General features: G+C 38.0%; 2 protein-coding genes across 2 annotated transcripts in view; both read right to left on the bottom strand.

Moving 5' to 3' along the window:
* Window positions 1-6,230, bottom strand: part of LOC110047434 (T-cell immunomodulatory protein-like) — a 46,112-nt gene extending 39,882 nt beyond the window's left edge. Inside the window, exon 1 of the mRNA XM_089298836.1 lies at window positions 5,974-6,230. Coding sequence (XP_089154962.1) covers window positions 5,974-6,145 — 172 coding nt within the window. The 5' untranslated portion in view covers window positions 6,146-6,230. The remainder of the gene's footprint in view (window positions 1-5,973) is intronic.
* Window positions 6,231-12,702: 6,472 nt separating this feature from the next.
* LOC149106926 (small cysteine-rich protein 1-like) lies at window positions 12,703-14,348 on the bottom strand. The gene is made up of 4 exons (XM_089298705.1): window positions 14,214-14,348; window positions 13,596-13,720; window positions 13,326-13,447; window positions 12,703-12,915 (listed from the first exon to the last, which is right to left on the bottom strand). The coding sequence occupies exons 2-3, from the start codon at window positions 13,711-13,713 to the stop codon at window positions 13,326-13,328; spliced, it is 240 nt and encodes a 79-aa protein (XP_089154831.1). The 5' UTR covers window positions 13,714-13,720; window positions 14,214-14,348; the 3' UTR covers window positions 12,703-12,915.
* Window positions 14,349-20,682: the final 6,334 nt, after the last annotated feature.

A 20,682-nucleotide genomic window follows, 5' to 3' on the forward strand; every position in this document is an offset into this window, starting at 1 on the left:
AATTCAGCTTTAATTTATAAACTCCAATGTGATATCCATACCCAGTATTACAAAGACCGTAACTCTGTCATCTCCACCTCTACGAAATCATCATCATCATCATCATCATCATCATCACCATCAACATCATTATCATCATAATTATCAATTTATTTATCATCCAGCATTGAAAACGAAATCAACTTCTTAAAGATCACAATACATCGCTTCAAAAAAGAATCATGGGCATCAAACTTTCTCAACGTGCTTTTCACTCAAACAGAATTTCTTTTCTCAAAAACTACCACAAAGGACACAGACTACGGATACAACTCAACAAGGCTAACGCAATCTACAGAAAATTCATCAACCTCTTCAACTCAAGATTCAACCTCTTCTTTACTAATGTAGCTAACCTCATGGGTCTGGATCTTCAACTTCAACTTACTGAACTAATTAAGAAAGAAAAGGACAAACTGTCATCGACAAACAAAATTCACAATTTCACCACAACGTCTTTACCACCAGAAACCATCTCATTACTTAACAAGAGCATCAATTTTACTCCTATTACCTCCACTTCAAGTACCTCTTCACTAGCCCGCACTGTATTCTCCGAAGTCAACACCACTCTCACGAAATTATTCACTTGGGGCCTTTTTTTGGCGAGATCTTTGTACAATATACAGACACAATTACAATTACAACAATTTTACTAACATGGTGCCACAACATCAAGTGGTGAGATTCCACTGCCACTGGAAACTCATGCATGTACAATCCTGGCCAAAACACCTTACACTTTTGCCAACATATGGTCTTTCTGTTCACCCACCTCCCCTCCCCCTCCCCCTTCCACCCCCAATACAATGCTGAGTTGATCCATCCAAATTGACCCACTATTCCAACATTGTTTTGTGGGGGAAGGGGGTCTCGGAAAATTGAAAATGATCTCCCACTTGATGTCACTTCAAAATCCTGTGGCACAGTTGGTATTTTGTCTAGTGTCCATAGGAATTTTGGCCAGGAGTGTATGTGGCATGCAACATTTCTGACGTCCATGCCTCTAGGAGCTGTATTATGACAAGTTTCTTTTCAAATCTGCATGTTAGTATGCTTGTCTTTAAGAAAATAATCGTGTGTAGAAAAAGTTGTCGAGCAGAGTTAGGCTTCTCCCCTTGTCTACTTTCTTTTGAAAATGGACTTGTCGAGAAAAGTTTGTTGTGCATGAGGCTTCTCTTATGCAGGCTTGTGTTTCTTATAGGAAATAGTCTTGTGGAGAAAAGGAGACTTGAAGAAGAAGCCGGGCATCCTAACAGAGAAAGTAAAACACTCAAGAGAAGAGAGCAAGCCTGAAGAACCCGAGGAATAAAAGGGCGCTATTCAATGAATAGATATGATAAATAGAATCTATCTATCGATCGATCGATCGATCGATCGATCTATCTATCTATCTATCTATCTATCTATCTATCTATATCTTATTAGATGTTTTGGTGTGTAGTATCGCTGTATATTTTTACGAGTTCTACCGTATTTTGAATAAACAGACCATAACAATCTATGTGGGCTAACAGTACTGTGAATGAACACGTCGTAGGTGAAGAAAGGTGCTCACTCTCGCGGGCACTTACTGAGCGGTTATCTCTGCAGGACTTTATGATCAAATAATTTTATTTCAGCTTTGTAACTTGAGAAAGAGAAATTTAGAGAATAAGACACTCAATTTTACTCTCTTTAAGGTGCAGAAAACAATAAAAGTCAGAGAAGATATACATTTTTATTAGTCATCCCCATTTTAACTATCCGTGATTTGTGCCGGTGTCATCAGTTTTTGCATTTGTTTTGAGTATGATGTTATACTTTATAAGAAAACTTCTTAACGGATTGTTTACCTTTTTCCCCAAAATTTAGAACCAAACCGTATTTCTTGTTCCAATTGGAACTGAGCGGAGCTGTTCAGTCCTTTCATTTTGTTGGTCTCAGGCCTTGTGCCATGGTTTATTTTGTGTGTGGCCACTGAAAATGGCTCCAGCTTCTGAGGTCTTTCCATACCCACCGTTGGCAACTTATGAGGTCTGTGTTTCCAGATACCTCTTGTGAGGACCCCCCTTCTATTGGAGATATCAGAAAAAAAAATATGGAAGTTTGTTGGCTTATTTGCCCATCTCTTTAAAGGTTGGTTAGACTTAAGGAAACTGCAATTTGTTTTGTGGGGTCTTAGTTATGAGGACCTGCCCATTACTCAACTTTAACTACTTATGGGTACTATTTGCCACACAATGCGTATGGGGACATGCTCTCCTAACTTGTGAGGTCTGTTTCCATACCCTACTTGCGAGGACCACCTCTGGTTGCTTGTTTGTTTGTCTCTTTATATAGCCAATTAAGACATTTGCTTCCGGGGGTTTCTCTAACTCACTAAGCGGAGTTTCTTGCCAAAGTTATGGGCACTACTGACCAAAGTTATGGGGACATGATTGTACACAACTACTTATCAGGGGCACCCAACGACGCTTTCCTCCTAATTTTATAAATGCATTGAAAACGCTTTCCAGGCTATCCAAAGTACTTTTAGATATCTAGAAATGCATTCTAAGCGGCGCTATAAAATCAGTATCTGTTTGGCCTTCAAGTTGCGACCAATCGACCTTTGTCAAAGTACAAATTTCGTTTGTGTTTGTACGGTGTTGTGTTTTACTGTAAATGTGAAAGATATAGGTCATGCCGATTTTATTTTTGGTTCGAAACATGCCAATGAGTATCAGTTTTCACGATACCAGAGATTATTAACTGAAGGAAAATTTAAGCAATTGTATTGCTTGTAACTGAACTGTTGCTAACGTCAACGGTGTCTTTAAGTGATTTATAGTAAAAAATTAATTGAAATTAATAGTCATCATTGATTAATTTTGCAGTTATTGATGATTAACCTATTTTGGCGACCAAAAATTTTTCCTGGCGACAGAGTTACTAGAATTGGTCGCCAAATGGCCGCTAAAGAAAAAAATTTAACTCGGAGGGTTACTTATTGGGACTGCTGACCAAACTTATGGGGACATGATAACACACAACTACTTAACGCGGGCCGGGGCTAAAATGAAGGCCGTTTTTTTGCTGGGTATTATGGTTTGAACGCAAATATGTCGTTCACGTTTCAAGCAGTCAAAAATCTCTCTGCTCATCACACATATCTACGTTTTGGGCTGTTTTCTAAATTTGTTTTGGTGATTTGTTGGGATAATTAGTTTTTCTCAAAAGATTAGCAAAATTTATAGAAATAGGAAATTTTGAAGATTTGATGTTGTTTTAAAATTCGAATTTGAAGTTAAAAATTGGCAGACGTACACCAAACAGTTGCTCACCAACCCGGAATGCCCTTTCGGAGGCAGTCAACTATCTGGTGGTGTTGGTTTTTCCTTTTAATTCCTCTTTAAACTTCCTACAATTTCAGCATTGTGGCACATTTTGCAGGCTAAAATGGTGAATCTGGTGGGCTAAAGTGTATTTTAGCCTGCTGACAGTTTGGTAATTATACAATTAATTTCAACACTTACAAATAAGCTAAACTGAACTTTCCTGTTGTATCTGTTACAATTCTTGAAAACCCACATGCCAAGATTTTGTAATTTCTAGTTAGCTTCGCTTGATGTATTGCATATTTTCATTGAGGGAAAACAAATAAAGGAATTCAACTTGTAAATGCTTGCATGATTGTTCGGACTGTTTTGTTGTCATTTCTTCAATATTTTTTCAGTTTCTCAATACCCTCCTAAGTGATAATAATATCAGTGGAGTTTATGTTCTTGGGCATAAATATGTTTTGGCCATCGAGCCCTTCAAAGACCTCATTTTAGCCCTTGCCTAGCAGCTCGGGTTTAAATGAGTCTAAGCTAGGACCAAAACAACTATTTATGCCCTGTGACAACTGAACATATTAAACTCTTTTGTTTTATTATACCATGCTCTTCATGCATACACGTAATTTCTTCGGGCATTATCATTTTTATTTTATTTTAGTTTTAAAAATAGCTCAGATATTTGTCGTTTGATATTATCTGTTTCTCGAGGCTCACAGTTTTCCAAGAGCAAACTACTCGCTTCTCAGAACAGATAATGTCCGCAGGCAAATATCTGTACATATTTTCGCGCCAAATGGAGGCTATCATTTGTATATCCTGTGATGTTCTTGTTCCGAGAGTACGATAGAATCCACCGTAGGAAAAAGATGGCCGCTGTACATTTTACCACAATGCCCTGCGAGCCTACCACAGCCTATAAGGCACAAAGAAAGCCAACTTCTTTTACAGTATTTGTCTCTGTTCCAAGGACATTAAGTAGCCTAGGTTTGAAGATTTTATAACATTTCTGTACGTTTTTATGAACGTTGTTAAGGTTTTCGTGCGTTAAGAACTATGGATAAATGTGCCAGTCGCCATCTTTTTTCTTACAGAGGATTGGATAAACATAGCTTTAGTCAACAAGATCTAAGTTTTATTCCAACATGGCTAACTGGTATTGGTACCAATGCGCATGTCTACACTTATATGAAATACCGCTGATCATTACATATCCAACATGTGCTTGTGGAATAATTGTTAAGTCCCTCGTGAAGAGCTTGTTTCATATTTTAGAAGCACTCTATATACCCTCAGCAAAAATAAAATGGAAATCCTTTTGATCAAAAAGTAGCCAAGGGGCTCGAATAGCAAATATATCAGTGAGAGTAACATGATTGAAAAACGTTACTCTGGTTTAAAACAAATGTAAAAATGTTAGTAAAAATTTTTATCTGTAAAAGTCCCAACGTTTCGCCTAAAACTTCAGCCTTCATCAGGGGAAAGTGACAAGGAATTTGTAAAAAGGCACGTTCTTATACTATGCAAATCGGCAAATCCGAGCTAATTATGTTCTGTCCCTTAGGGCTAAATTTAAAAATTCGTGCGGCAAATGCATGCCATCATCACGGTTCAGCGAATTCCTGCAAGTGTTAATTTCCCATGCTTCTAAAATACGTCTGTTGCGCCAATTTGTGCTTGTATGTAAAATCTTTGAAGATTCCCAGGAGATGGTGTGGCCAGAGTGTAAACAATGTTCCGCTAAAGCTGACTTGTGCGAGTGTTTGTTTACAACCGCTTTTTGATGTTCTTTGAGCCGGGTGGAAAATTTTTGTTTCGTTTCCCCGATGTAGCTTTTGTCACAACCTTGACAGGGAATTGAATAAATTGCACCACGAGTCTGATCTTTCGGGACTGGGTCTTTTGGTTTGGGAAATAAATTGCCGATGGTATGGTGTGCCGATTTGCATAGTATAAGAATGTGCCTTTTTACAAATTCCTTGTCACTTTCCCCTGATGAAGGCTGAAGTTTTAGCCGAAACGTTGGGACTTTTACAGATAAAAATTTTTACTAACATTTTTACATTTGTTTTAAACCAGAGTAACGTTTTTCAATCATGAATCAACCAGCTGGTTACAGGACCATTTTTAATATCAGAGTAATGGTATTAGTATGTTGTTATTTGTATGCCAACCAGAGAACTAGTGGCTGGTGGAGCAAAGAGTTCTCTTGATTAATTTTTTTGTACATCTAAGCCTAAACAACTAAAGCAATTTTTGTAAACTGATAGCTTAAGACTTGCAAATTAAGATAGAAACTAGCTACAGTTACTCGAGTCTCACGCTTAAAGCGATCATCAGACTGATGATCGCTTTAAGCGTGAAACTTGAGTAACTGTTGCTTTATTTGAATCTTAATTTGTATTTCGCCCTGTATGTATTTGTATCGAGCACTAGCTCCTACCACTGTGTGAAACCACTTCTGTTTTTCTTTGTTTAGCTTAAGAAATAATTTTTGTAGGAGTTTAATTTTACGCACAATGTATATCAGTACAGAAACAAATATTACCGATAAACCATTAACACTTGTTCTTTCTTTTTCTTCAAAACTACAAACCTCTCTGTGTTAAACAAAAATATATACCAGTAAGCTTACCGCCATCGGTCACGATGAAAAGATCAGTTTGTTTATCACCATTGAAATCACCAAACGCCGCTAAATATCCATCAACCACTGAAATAACCACGTTCTCTGTTACATCACTGAAGGAGGAACACACCTGCCTCCAAAAGAGAACTAAAAGACCAAAACAAAGATGAATTCGCATCTCATCGTTTGTGGATCTTCTTCATAGCGGTTGAAAATAAAATCAAGATGTCAGTGACTGCTCCCGCAAAAAAGTACCCAGCGGTCTTTTTGAAAACAGTAGTTTGGGAGTGTAGGATTACACGTGACGTCTTCTACATGTCACTTCTCCACGGTTCACCTACTCCACGGAAATATGGTTGGCCATTCGTTTTAAAATTACGACAGGGTATACGCGGGTTTTTCTGCCGCGTATACCTGTTTACATACGTTACGTATGGGCTTTAAGCCCACATATACGACCATTTAGATCGCGTATATACGCATTTCTAAATGGCCACATATTTGCGTAAATTCAAGCGCGGGGATATGCGGAATAAATGTCCAAATATACGCGTCCTACAAGGACCCATATATACGCGTGCTAAAATGCGCGTATGTGCGGGTCTCGTAAATTAGGTTGTATATGCCAGCACGAAATGTGCCTTTTAACAGAATGACTGTTCGTGTATGATAGCAATGAAAATTACTTTAACTAGAAATCGTCAATATGGCGGCAGTGGTGAAATGCCTTGTCTTAGTCTAACTGCTATTCAATATTTGTTACTGCAGCTCTCCCGTGAATGAACTTCTAGAAACAGTTATGCGTCTTTTGAATGACTGTTTAAGATTTTATCCCAGCGCTAAGAAAACGACGAGCCGTGATAACGAGCGCCAAATGCGGCGTAGCCACGAGGAGCCTGGGGGGTTCTTGCTGGTTTTCGCGGTTTTGTCGCTTTTTGCGCTCGCGCTCAAACTGCTTAAAAAATTGCTAAACCGCCAAGCTACGCAGGCTAATCCTTTAGTTGACTCATTGGACAGAGGTACCAAGGCAAATGCTGAGAAGATACGGCCTCTAGAATCGCTGGTGAGACAAATGCAATATTTACTACTTAGATGGGAAATGTTTCCATTAAGAGCAGTTTCATGCATCTCAGTGTATTCCCATTAGGGCTTTGCCAGCTGTATCAGCTTCTAATGGAAGAGTGGCTCCTCCAGCCTATGATATATCAATACCTAAAGGGGAGTTTTAGGAAACAGAATGTGATTTTAGTGTAAGTCCTATTGGATCACCAGATAATTCACCTGGTTGGGTGTTATCATCAAATGTGTCCCTGACAGCTAGTATTTCCAGTATTACATATATCTTGTAAAATCACTGCGTTCACCCATATTGGTTGTGCGTACAGCGTGGTTATTCCATGCCTCAACTAGGAGGTTTAACTGGTTGTTAATTCTGGAAAGAAATATGTAATACAAACAGAACAGATCGATTATGCTGGTCGATTCCGGGATGCCATTTTCTTCCATCTGGTAGAACAGAGTGTAGTAGAACTGACCGACTTCAATAAAGACTTCTCTCCAGAGAAGCTTAATTCACTGGTTGTGTACAGACAACCCAGCAAGTTTGCTTCCCCTATTAAATCCCCTGTGCCATAGCATAGCTCTTCCTACCTCTAAATTTTCATCCCCTTCGTCTGAACACACTTTAGGGGGCAATCCATAACTTTGCACAGCGGCTAAGAATAGAGCGAGCCCAGTCGCAGAATTGTTTGTTGCACAACTTAAAGTCTAAAGCCCTGTCAAAATTACCATGTATTACGAACCTCCAACTGATAAGGCAGTGTAGTCCATCAATGTGCCAGAGGGAATTAGGTCCCCTGACGCTGTCAACACGCCTTGTGATGGTATTGAACCACCTCAAATCAGACCCTGCTGGGTCAGTTTGAAAAAAACTTTCCCTTACATGCTGACGCTGAACATTGATATTTCTACTTCGCAAATGACCCAGCATGATACTGATACCAGAATTGGAAAAACCACTTTAGTCTTATTTCTCGAATCATCAGGGCCGGGTTGTTCGAAAGCCGGTTAACGCTAACCCAGGATTAAAAGTTAACCCAATTATAAATTTTTCTCTATAAGAATGTTTTCCACTACTTATGCTTTGTGTAGTTTGAGATAACTCAAGTTCAAAACTGAGCTGCAAACATTTCCCGTCTATGCAGTAAGTATTGAATTTGTCTCACCAGCAATTCAAGAGGCAGAATTCTCTCAGCATTCGCTTGGGCACCTCTGTCCTAAACGGTGAACAGAATCCAAAGCAACTTCACGACGAACAATCAAGTTCTCTGCCATGTTACGATTACCGTGAGGATAAAATCTTAAACAGTCATTCAAAAGACCCATAACTGTTTCTAGAAGTTCAGTCACTGGGGAAGCTGCAGTAACAAACATTAAATAGCAGATAGACTAAGACAAGGCATTTCACCACTGCCGCCATATTGACGAGTTCTAGTTAAAGTAATTTTCATTGCTGTCATACACGAACAGCCATTCTCTTAAAAGGCACATTTCGTGCTGGCAAATACAACGTAATTTACGAGACCCGCATATACGCGCATTTTAGCACGCGTATATATGGGTCCTTGTAGGACGCGTATATTTGGGCATTTATTCCGCATATCCCCGCGCTTGAATTTACGCAAATATGTGGCCATTTAAAAATGCGTATATACGCGATCTAAATGGTCGTATATACGAGCTTAAAGCCCATACGTAACGTATGTTAACAAGTATACGCGGCAGAAAAACCCGCGTATGCCCTGTCGTAATTTTGAAACGAATAGCCAACCATAGGCGCGTGACGTGCTGCACTCGGTTTGCAATGGCAGCTGAGTTTGTTAAGGAAACAGAAGAGGATTGCGTTGGGAAGGGAGATGGCAATAGAGGGGGATTACTTATCGCATGTGGCCTAACAACCGATTTCCATTTCGGGCAAGCCTCCGATGCAAGTTTATTATTGTTTCTTTTGAAGCCGAAAATGCACTGATCTGCACAATTTAATAGGTGCCAGAAATTTATAATGTGAGAGTTCGTGCACGCCTGTCTGTCTGACAAAAACTGATTTTAATTGATTTTTTGATTGTTTATGTATAAAATGAAAGCATAAAACGCAAAACAAGAGGAAAGCATCACACCCTTGGCGTTCTCAAACAAGTGTATTTTCAAAAAACATAACGAATATTATTTTTATGACTTTTAATATAAATACAAGGCGCTGTAAGCGAAAGGACGAATGCGAAGTTAGACGTTTTACATCGCTTTTGTTCTACATTGTCAGAGGGCTAAGTTTGTTGTGAAGTTGAATTTCCATGTCGAGATAAGTTAATAGCATAAGGAGCTGAAACCGTTTCGACTCGACAGGGCATCAACAATAAATTGAAAAAAAATTAAAAAGCAGGTGGTGAAGGGCAGTTTTAACCCGTTGGGAGCGCGGTGCGTTAATTGCTAAGCCTAAATACATACCACAAAATGAAAACTATTCGCAAGCAAACCGGGGTGGAACTATCCGCAAACAAACCTAAGACGTAATATAGAGATTATCCCATCCTAGCTTACCGCCGAGGGCAGTACTGCTAGAATAGTAATCAGATTTGGTGATAACCCTAATGGCGCGATTTTGTAGTTTTTGTAATTTGTCTGCTAACTCGTTGTTGAGACCGTCCCACACAGGACAGCAATAATCGAAATATGGTTCGATAATAGCTTTATATAGCAATATAGCTGCATCTTCGCAAATGAACGGCCTCAACCTTTTAAGTGCACCTATACCAGAGGAGATAACCCTGGCAGTCTCATTAACATGTTTGGACTACGACAGATTTTGAATTTTTTCTCCAAAACAAAAATAATGTTTAAAACTATGATCAGTCTCCGGAGTACCTGAAAGGCCTATTTAAATCCTTCAGCACGGACTATGGACTCAGAAATATTGAAAACAAATTGGCTTTGCTTAAGCCCCGTACCGATTTTTTGAAAGGTAGTTTCTGCTACAGTCGCAGGCGTATTTGTGGAATAGCCTTCCATCTGAAGTCAGAGCCATTAGGTCTTTTATTAACTTTAGAAATGACATAAATTGCCAACTGTCCTCCTCGTGCTCCCACACGGCAAGCATGTAAATCAGATTTTTTTAAAATCTCAATCTTATGACTGATGTTTTTACCGTGTCTAAATAAAGTGTATGTATGTATGTACGTACCTGATTTTTTTATCTCTTTTTTTTCTTGAGGAAAAGTTTAATCCTCGCTGAATGCAGCCCGCTTGGGCACTGACGGTTTACCTAGAGTTAACAAAAAGTTTAGGCAAGGCACAGCGGTGAGAGAATAGCACTTGGGTTGCGCATAGAAAAGGCGCTTTGGTTAGACAGAATGATTAGTCCTTTATAATGTTAGCACTGCCTTTATTAACTCTGAGGCATGTCATCGTACATTCAAGGCCACTAAAAGTTCCAAGTTAGACTTAAGAGTGAAGGAGTAACGACTTGACCAAGAACAACGACAAAAGCAAAAACATCAAGCTAACCAAACAACACAAAGTGACTAAATTGGTTCCTTCCCTACGTTTTCCGAAGCTCTGGTTTGTAGTTGTTACTGCCCATTTCTAGTAACCGTAGAGTCTCTAGCTTCCCACATAGTAGATCCTCGCTATTTCACACTGGGTTATCTCAAACTCAAATTGTGTTTACTTCTCCGTCACTTAAATATAATTTTTACTCATTTATTATCTCGAACTCCCGTTATTTCTGACTTTTTTCGTCTCCTCCTGAGGCTTCCAGATAGTGGTTTTCAACTGTATATATGTGAAAAATATTCAACGCTCTCTTCTTTTCAGGAGTTACATTGAGAATGTTAAAAAAATTGTACAGATCGGTAAAGCAATGCAATTTAAATACAAGAATGATTTGGTTTTGTCGTATTTGGTTCAACAAATGATTTGAATCAACACTCGTTCTTTTGATCTCTGAGAAATTAAGATGGAAATGTTTTTAAATCTTCCCCTGTCTCGGAATCTCCACTCTCCTTCCTGTTTGTACTGCATGCTGGTTTTGAAAAAAAAGTTGGTACATCAAGACTATCCTCCTCCCCGTCAAATGAAGAAAAGCACACGGTAGTGAGGACGCCCACAACACAAAAGCATAAGCCCAAAGCACAAGCATAAGCAGAGCAAACGTTTTTGTTCTTCTTGTGCTTATGCATATGTCAAGTGAGAACGCCCTGCTGTAAACATAGCAGAAGCGAAAGTCCGCAATCTCGTTTTCAGTACTGTTCGAGGAGGCATAGAACCGAAAATAAAGCAATTGCCCATTCTGCGCTTGCCTACGTGCTAATGCCGTGGGCTTCCCCACTACCGTGATGCCCTTGTTTGTGTTTGTGCTAATGTCGTAATAATTGAAAACCAGGCTTTACGAACGAGTCTTTCCAAGAATTCGGAGTCCGAGTCGTACATATTTTTAAAGGTTGCGTTAATTTGCTGAAGCCACAGTTAGCCTAATTTAACGTACTACATGGATATTAAATCCGATCGTAAACTGCAAGTAAAGTGAAGAAAACTGTTAAAAATTTCATCTGCGGTCATGTGTTGTCTTTCTTTGTGTTATTATCGTTTCTGGTAGGCTCCCGAGTCCGTTTTGAGCTGGTTTCTTCCCCACGGTGGAATTAACCCGCCACTGTAGCTACCTTTAAAAATAACCCAATGAGTCTTGTTTTAACAGAGAAAATCGTGTTATTGTTTGTTTACGTACGTTGAATCTATAATATTATAAAGCACACAAGGAATTCATAGCCATGTATGCCAGCCAGCAACCTGGCGGCCGAGGCACCAGACTCTTGTTTACGTAAAGGAGTGTCGCTGAACTTTAAAATCCTGACCTTGATTAGGAAAACGACGAAGCAAAATACCTAGCACATGTAGGAAAACACTCCCTTGTTGAGGGGGGTGGAGGTGGGCAATTTCCTGAGGAACGAAAGTTTTTTTTTCTCACTCCTTGGTTGAGCATGATTTGTTTTGGTGGGCAATAGCTTGTGCAAGAATTTTTTAGGTAAAGCACAGGACCTATATAGTAGAAAAAACTTCCTTGATTTTTTTTCCCATGGCTCGCCTTGAACGATTTTCCCCTCAGTTTTTGCAGTGCAGGATTTTTTGGTAGAAATTGACCTCCTCCCCTTTATAGTGAAATTACCCGAGGAGACTAACAAGCATTTCCTTCTCCTGAAAATTATGCGATGTTTATTGAAGAAAAAATGTTTACAGGGAACTTTCTGAGGAATGCAGAAATTTCTGCTGGGAAAAAGATAAGATATAAATGATACCTGCAACTAGAAAACACTTTTAACAATGCTTATTTGTTAATTAGTGTGGACGATGATGGTCCCCTGAGATGAATTCTGACAAATTGGCTCGTTGTGTGCCCTTGTAAAAGCATACAACAATTTACGAATACCTTATTGAGGGACATAATTTGGTGAGATTGTATATACTAATACAGTGTGATATAATGGTGTTATCAGCACACCACGCTACTTGAGCAAACCCCACTAACTAGCTCCTGTCTTCGGTTTGTAAGCGTAAATTGTAAAGCTCTAAAAACTGAGCAAGCAGAGATACTTCTGTTTCCCGTTTTTCTTTGTATCGAGGGGTACCAGTATCAGCTACGTGTCTTTCCTTTGGTATAATAAAAGAGCACGCAAAGACGAACAATTTCGGATGATTCAGCCTTTATTTGTTCTTATACTTAAATTACAGTCAAGTTAATTTTGTATTTTAGTTATTTTTAAAAGTTGCTAGCGATTCCTGACTTCAGAATTTCGCATTTACATAGTTACTTAAGCGTTTACTTTTCCATGGAATCATTTAACTACTAATCTAAGGCTGTCATCATTAGTTCCATCAGCAGGGCCCAGCTGTTGTGTACTGAAATAGAAAAGAAAAACTTGTGATTTTTCAATCAGTTGTAAATTTTGCTTCCGTTTGTCAGAGAGAAGTATGGCTATGTCAGTAGCAGCTCTATGATTGCACGTTAATAACTTTTGTGTCTTAAAAGATATCTTCCATGTTTTATGTCCATAGAGTCAAATACACCCTTTTCTACTTTCAGCAACAGTGGTAAATATACAGGTGCGAGGACATATTATTTATTATATTTCAATGCCAGAAAGTGAAAAAATACACCAAGAATATTTAGGTAATTGGTATGGCTCTGTACGTATCTACAGTCATATCTACGATAACCATTCCCTTACGGTCAACATAAAAAGAACACTTTTAATGATACTAGGAACAGTTTACTTAAGGGTCAGGGTTACAATCAAATTCATACGTACTTAATCATAGCAACAGCACAGGCCTGGAGGACTACCACACTTCTTTGTATCATAACCACAGAATGTAGTTCCTTGGGGGCAGTAACCCGTCATACAGGTACCTTGCATAGATGCACAGTCAACTAAAAAAAGAAAAAAGGGACGAATTGTTTAGGTGTTTACAAGAAAAACTCTTCAGTTCCCAAACTCAACTTCAGACGTATTGTACAACTCAGTTAAACAGAATACAAAAAACAAACGCTGTTGTCATCAAGACAAAGGAACACTCACCTGTACGTTTAGCGTCAACATGCAAGGGATTCTCCGGTTTGTTTTCAAGGCGTGCTCCATGCACGGCAAGAGTCCCCAAAATGATAAGCAAAAGGCTCAAATGAAACTTAGCTTCCATAACGTTTCTGCGACAAAAACAAAAAGAGAGTCGGTGAGCTTAGAAAATCAAAATGTCACTGAGCTCTGTCAAGGATCGAGCGTACCTCGATCGCGTGAAAACAAAGAGCACTTGAAAAGGCTGCAATATTCTACCGATAAACTATATATTTTTGGTTTTCTGGTTCACACAGATCTGAAAGTTGCAAATATAATGAAAATAGATGTAAATTCTACCCCCTTCTCTGTTACAAAACTGTCCCTCTAAGAAAGGGTTTGCGAGACAGAAAAACTGCCGGAATTAACAGAGAAGCCAAGAGTAAAAGGGGTCTTTTGATGATTTGATTCTGGTTGAGTTCTCTGTTAAAATGTTTCATGCGAACTTATTGTATTCTGCGAAACCGAAAGGAATAGTCCCAGAAAGAAACTACTAAAATTTCCTCCAGATTGCCTAGAGCTAGTAGCATGGAATTGTAGACAATTGTAAAATGTAACTTAAAATCTAGCAACAAGAATACTTACTGCGCTAGAATCTTCTCCTTCAGTTGAACGTCTTCGTTTAAAGTACTCTCCGAGAAAGTCCAGAACTTCTCAACAGCTTAGCTCCCTGTGGAGAACTGAATGCGGTTTGTTGCTTGCCTTGACTTAAGTGGGCTTAATGATAAAATGATTGAATACGAAACTGACAGCTGTAAATTTGAAAAGTCATATTAGAGAAGCTCAAGTTGCAACTGCCAATAACTGCCGGGACTTGCAGAGACTGAAAACAGCGCATGCCCAGCTACATTTGTCTGGGGTAGGCTTCTTAATGTTTACTTAACAAAAAATTTTCATCGAGCGGGAAAAACTGGAAATTCGTCCTTGTGATGAAAACTAAAGAAACGTAGGACCATCCAGAAAGAGTGTCGTGACTAACAAGCAGTCTTGCATTCCTGATCTCTTTATTTTAAGACTAATGTTGTGTGTGAAAATTACGATCAAAAATTAGAGATGTAAACAAAAGATGACAAAAGGGGAGGAAGTGGGGTCGGCTAGGCAAGTTTGTCATCTGTTACTAGGGAAACTTAACAGCTATTCAGCTTAGCTATGTTTTCTTTGAAAACTGAGCTGCAAATTGAAAGGACGAAACATGACCATTAAAAACAGCTTAAAACACTAAGAAAACTGATATTTTCATATCGTAGTGACATCTCAAAAAAAAGGTCGTTCAAATACGTACGTCCTAACTTAAGATAAAAAGAAGGTAATTAGAAAAACCTACTTACAAAATGAAATTTAAAAATAAATTAAAATTGACACTAGGAATGCAAGAATGGTTGTTGTCGTAGTTTTACACTCTCCCGATTTTCCTTATACGTTTCTTAAAATTTCCATCATGAAGAAACATTTCCATTTGTTCTCGCTCATCAATTGTTTCTCATTAAGAAGCCTTCGTTACAGTTCAATACGTGCACGTTGATCTTGACAATTGTAACCCGAGTTTGAATAATACTTTTTATCAACGATGATATGTCAGTTCAATAAATAAAAAATTAGCCCGCCTCTTTGAACATAAAAAGCCTCAGATCAATTTCATGTCTATTCAAATTTTTTAACAAGAAATTAAAAGCTAAAATATCTTTTTTAAAAAAACATCCTAAAACTCTATTAAAAAGTCTAAAACCGATGACGTTTCGGCGCTGCTTTACGCTATTGCCAAGTAAAGAAAATACAAGAAAGTCAAGAAAATACAATTTAAAACATGAATATATAATTAGAGTTCTTACAAATATTTCATTTTTATTTTCTTTTGTTCTTTCTTTTTCAAAGTTATGCCCATTACACCCACATTTCATTAACTTTTGCAAATAAAACTAATTTTAAAATTCCTTCGAAGACCACTGGTTGCTATTCTCGAAATAGTTTTCAACCAACTTATTGCAAAGGTTCTTATTTTCGAAGCCCAATTTCTTTAAAAACGTTTCCGATTTATTTTAAAGAAGCAAGTCGTTTGTTAGTAGGAAAGTGGTTATTTCAAGTAACCTGAAGTGATACATGTACGTGATAAGTAATAGTTAAAAGCGATAGCCTTTTAAAGATCTACGTAAATGTTCATATTAGTTCTTTTATAATGGTAGTTTTCATTTAAGTAATTTTAAGGCTAATGTTGGTACTGGAGGCCAGGAAACTTACGATCCACGAACACGGTTGTTAACAAAAGACGACAAAAGGCTATGAAGTAGGGCGAACAGGCAAGTTTGTCATCTGCTACTAAGGGAAGTATTGTTGCGCTTCAACTGAGCTCCAGGACGACGAAACGTGACCATGCAATTGAAACACCTTAAGAGCATATGTCACGAAAAATCGAGTAAAATTTAAATTTAGCAGCAGAAGTCGAAAAATCGATTTTTCTCTATTTCCGTCCACGTATAGCCCTTTAGGTAGATATGAAATGTGATTTAGTTTTTTTTCCGCTTGAAACGCTTAAAATTCGAGAAAATCAAGAAAAGCGAATTTCGCCCCGACTATGGCCAAATTGGTCGGACGCAAAAGCTGCAAATTAAAAATCTATTCGCGTGTCAAAAAGAACCAAAAATTCCCGATACTTATTCTTGAAAGACAAAGTATTCAGCTATCAAAATTTGGCTATAACTTGTCTTGAGCCCCCGTCAAGGAAAATCCTCAAATGTTGAAAAATTGCTTTTGTTTACTCAGCTGATATTCCCAGTTTAGGAATAAAATTTGGAGATACTTTTCAACACGTGCCATAACTCCAAATTCCCTCAAACTTCGCCAGCGTAATCCTTTTATGTTGTTCTAAAACATGTATCAAAATCAGCTTCGGTTCTTCTTCGAGTGGTTTTTGAGGGGCCGCTGAAAAAGCTACATTTTAATGAAAACATCAGCAGAATTAAACAACAGACTGCTGCGCGTTGTTTGAGGACAGACGGGTATGAGCTTTTAACGACCTTCTATTATTAGTCATTTGTACTGATTAGCAAATTGCTTGCTTTCACTTATAGCATACTGGGAAAACAATTCAATCTCAACACCAAAGTATACGGAAAAGAAGTGACTTAGAAAAACATTTCACGATAAAAAATTGCGACAGAACATTTCTTAAAAGCATTCTAAGATTTAAAAAGCTAAAAAGCTGAATTAAAATCGACGACGTTTCGACGTTACCGTAACGTCATTATCAAGCCAAAAAATGTATAAAAACTAAGATATATAAATACTAAGACGAACAATAAGTGATGAAAATAATTCACAAGTTAAACAAAGAGTTTCGCACATATGGAGTCCGTTTGGATGTTGAAATTAGGTTTGAATTTCTTGATGTTAAGCATTTCAAACACTAAACAATAAAATTTGCCTTGGCACTTTCTCAGAATCTTGAAAAGGCTCTCATTCAAAAGAGCGCTCCTACCATGCGCTTCATGAAAACAGTATGAAAATGGTTGCCGATTGTCGAATTCTTGTGTTCAGCAACACGTTGAAGCCGACATAATCTGCATCTCACAGATCACATACAAAATGATAAACAACGCATTGCTGATTAACAATTGACGGCTTGGCTTCTTTAGGTTTGAGATCTTGCTCTAATTTCTTGCTTACAAAAACTGGCTGCAAAGTGGGGCCAATCTTACTACTAAGATCACGCAACTGCCTCCGAACGGCATTAGCTGAAACTTGATCTTTGAATGGTAGACTAATTCTGACTATGTTGCTCTCGTCAGTATTATTTCTCTCCGATATGCTTACTGAAGGGCTTCAAGAATCAAAATTGGAAAACACAGAATCTATAAGACTCAACGAGTAATCAAGACGGCTAAAAATGGTGCGCGACTTGACGCATTCTACATTAAAAGCCTCTGTTGTGGAAGACAGCGCATAAGCGCGATGTAGAATTGTCCTTAATAGAAGTCTTTACACCGTTTATCAGTATGACTATGAAAATGTAAGAGCAAGCCAATATTGGTTAACTGTCTACAGACTTAAGTTTCGAGTTTTGTTCCATTCTTGATGATTTCATTGCCGTAAATGCTTGTAAATTATTTTCAACACTTATTGTTCGTCTTAGTATTTATATATGTTAGTTTTCATACATTTTTTGCCTTGATAATGACGTTACGGTAACGTCGAAACGTCGTCGATTTTAATTCAGCTTTTTAACTTTTAAATCTTAGAATGCTTTAAAGAAATGTTCTGTCGCAATTTTTTATTGTCAAACACCAAAGTAACCTAAATGAATCGAAATAAGTGTTTCGTGGGCAGTTTGAATTCTTCGCCGTTCACTTGGAACGAGATATCGTTATCACAGCTAAGAAACCGGAAGTCAATATACTATGCTACACGGCCTCCAAGTAATAAGATAACACATCGCAAAAACATGTATCAAAATCAGCTTGAGTTTTCCTTCGAGTGGTTTTTGAGGCGCCGTAGAAAAAGCTACATTGTAATGAAAACATCAGCAAAAAGTAAACATTAGACTGCTGCTTTGTTGTTTTGAAGCTAAAAGAGAGAGAGTGTTGAGATATAAAAGCCGGTCGACTTCTTTCACCATTATATCTTCGTTCTGCAGCTCAGGATCCTTCTCTGATCATAAAATAATAAAAGAGGAGTTCATTCTTGGATTAAAACGTACTTTCAGTCAAGGAATATATGAATCTTTCTACGTTTAATTCGATACCGACATTGTGTAGATTCCATTATAACGGCGCCGCAATTATAGACAATCAAATTGATCATAAAATGCTTCGTTGAACACATACTGTTAAAAGAAGAAAACATGACTTTTATCTTTTAAAACTAGTTAGCAAAACAAATTACAGGCTATGAATATTGTTGGTGTTATTCGCTTTAATGTACCCTTCATCTTTGGCATGCTGACTGTACTCTTAGTTGTTAAAATAGCAGCATCGGCAAAGACTGTTGGCAAAATTATCTTCCACGAAGAGTAACCGTTGAGTTATTTCCCAGATGTTAAGGAAAGATGTTGCTGAAAATCTTACTTAAAAATACGTGTACAACGCATTTCGTGTAGTCACATCTCCGGTTACCGTGATAATAATCTTGATTGACATTTGACAAGCAAAACAACATTGTATCCAGCAGAGGAAAGTTTCGAAAGCGCTAAAGCCTTTTTGTCGTTTCGTTATGGAAGCGAAGTGTTCTTTCAACGGTATTCTTGGGGATTTGTGCAACTACGAGCGGAGAGATCGAGCGAAGAACATAGAAGTTATTCCCTTGTTACACTGCAATCGATATATAATACCCAATGTTTCAGTGGAGATTTGGGAACCCTTTTATTAGGCGATCCCTTCATTTTACACCTAAACTGCTACATAGGTTGCTAGTTATATCTACTGCTCTAAAGGTTTTTTTTTTTTTTTTTGAAGAAAGTCTATGTGCACCTTGCAGCAGGGGTACAAACTTGAGTTAATAGTCAACTCTTTGAATGTTCATGGTGTACGTACCATCCACCTTACAGTTTATATTAATTTTTTGGATTTTTATACTACTTAACACTACTAATGTCTATACTCTTTTCCCCACTTTCAGGTCTCTCTATGAATCTCTTGAATCCTAACCAATCATTACCTTCCTCATCCTTGAACAGTAAAAGAAAAGAACGAAACAAGGTTAGAAAGCAGAAATACAAACTAAATAGAAAAAACAACAATAGGGCAAGAAAAAACCGAATAAAATTCCACATAATTTCAAGCCCAAATGTACCAGAGCTTGGAAATGGAAGACACTTCAATGATCATCCCTTCCAACCAAACAAAGAAGATTACTTTTTAAAGTTAACAATTTAATTGCCTCAAAGGAACAGAATTCAGCTTTAATTTATAAACTCCAATGTGATATCCATACCCAGTATTACAAAGACCGTAACTCTGTCATCTCCACCTCTACGAAATCATCATCATCATCATCATCATCATCATCATCACCATCAACATCATTATCATCATAATTATCAATTTATTTATCATCCAGCATTGAAAACGAAATCAACTTCTTAAAGATCACAATACATCGCTTCAAAAAAGAATCATGGGCATCAAACTTTCTCAACGTGCTTTTCACTCAAACAGAATTTCTTTTCTCAAAAACTACCACAAAGGACACAGACTACGGATACAACTCAACAAGGCTAACGCAATCTACAGAAAATTCATCAACCTCTTCAACTCAAGATTCAACCTCTTCTTTACTAATGTAGCTAACCTCATGGGTCTGGATCTTCAACTTCAACTTACTGAACTAATTAAGAAAGAAAAGGACAAACTGTCATCGACAAACAAAATTCACAATTTCACCACAACGTCTTTACCACCAGAAACCATCTCATTACTTAACAAGAGCATCAATTTTACTCCTATTACCTCCACTTCAAGTACCTCTTCACTAGCCCGCACTGTATTCTCCGAAGTCAACACCACTCTCACGAAATTATTCACTTGGGGCCTTTTTTTGGCGAGATCTTTGTACAATATACAGACACAATTACAATTACAACAATTTTACTAACATGGTGCCACAACATCAAGTGGTGAGATTCCACTGCCACTGGAAACTCATGCATGTACAATCCTGGCCAAAACACCTTGCACTTTTGCCAACATATGGTCTTTCTGTTCACCCACCTCCCCTCCCCCTCCCCCTTCCACCCCCAATACAATGCTGAGTTGATCCATCCAAATTGACCCACTATTCCAACATTGTTTTGTGGGGGAAGGGGGTCTCGGAAAATTGAAAATGATCTCCCACTTGATGTCACTTCAAAATCCTGTGGCACAGTTGGTATTTTGTCTAGTGTCCATAGGAATTTTGGCCAGGAGTGTATGTGGCATGCAACATTTCTGACGTCCATGCCTCTAGGAGCTGTATTATGACAAGTTTCTTTTCAAATCTGCATGTTAGTATGCTTGTCTTTAAGAAAATAATCGTGTGTAGAAAAAGTTGTCGAGCAGAGTTAGGCTTCTCCCCTTGTCTACTTTCT

Source organism: Orbicella faveolata, unplaced genomic scaffold (genome assembly GCF_042242905.1).
Source record: "Orbicella faveolata isolate gen_17 unplaced genomic scaffold, um_ofav_v1 contig_3, whole genome shotgun sequence".
NCBI classification, from domain to species: domain Eukaryota; kingdom Metazoa; phylum Cnidaria; class Anthozoa; order Scleractinia; family Merulinidae; genus Orbicella; species Orbicella faveolata.

Excerpts from the sequence above, each read along its gene's own strand:
- LOC149106926 (XM_089298705.1), bottom strand. The coding sequence starts at position 13,713 with ATGGAAGCTAAGTTTCATTTGAGCCTTTTGCTTATCATTTTGGGGACT. Across the intron at positions 13,448-13,595 it reads TGTTGACGCTAAACGTACAG|TTGACTGTGCATCTATGCAA; the intron begins GTGAGTGTTCCT and ends TTCTTTTTTTAG.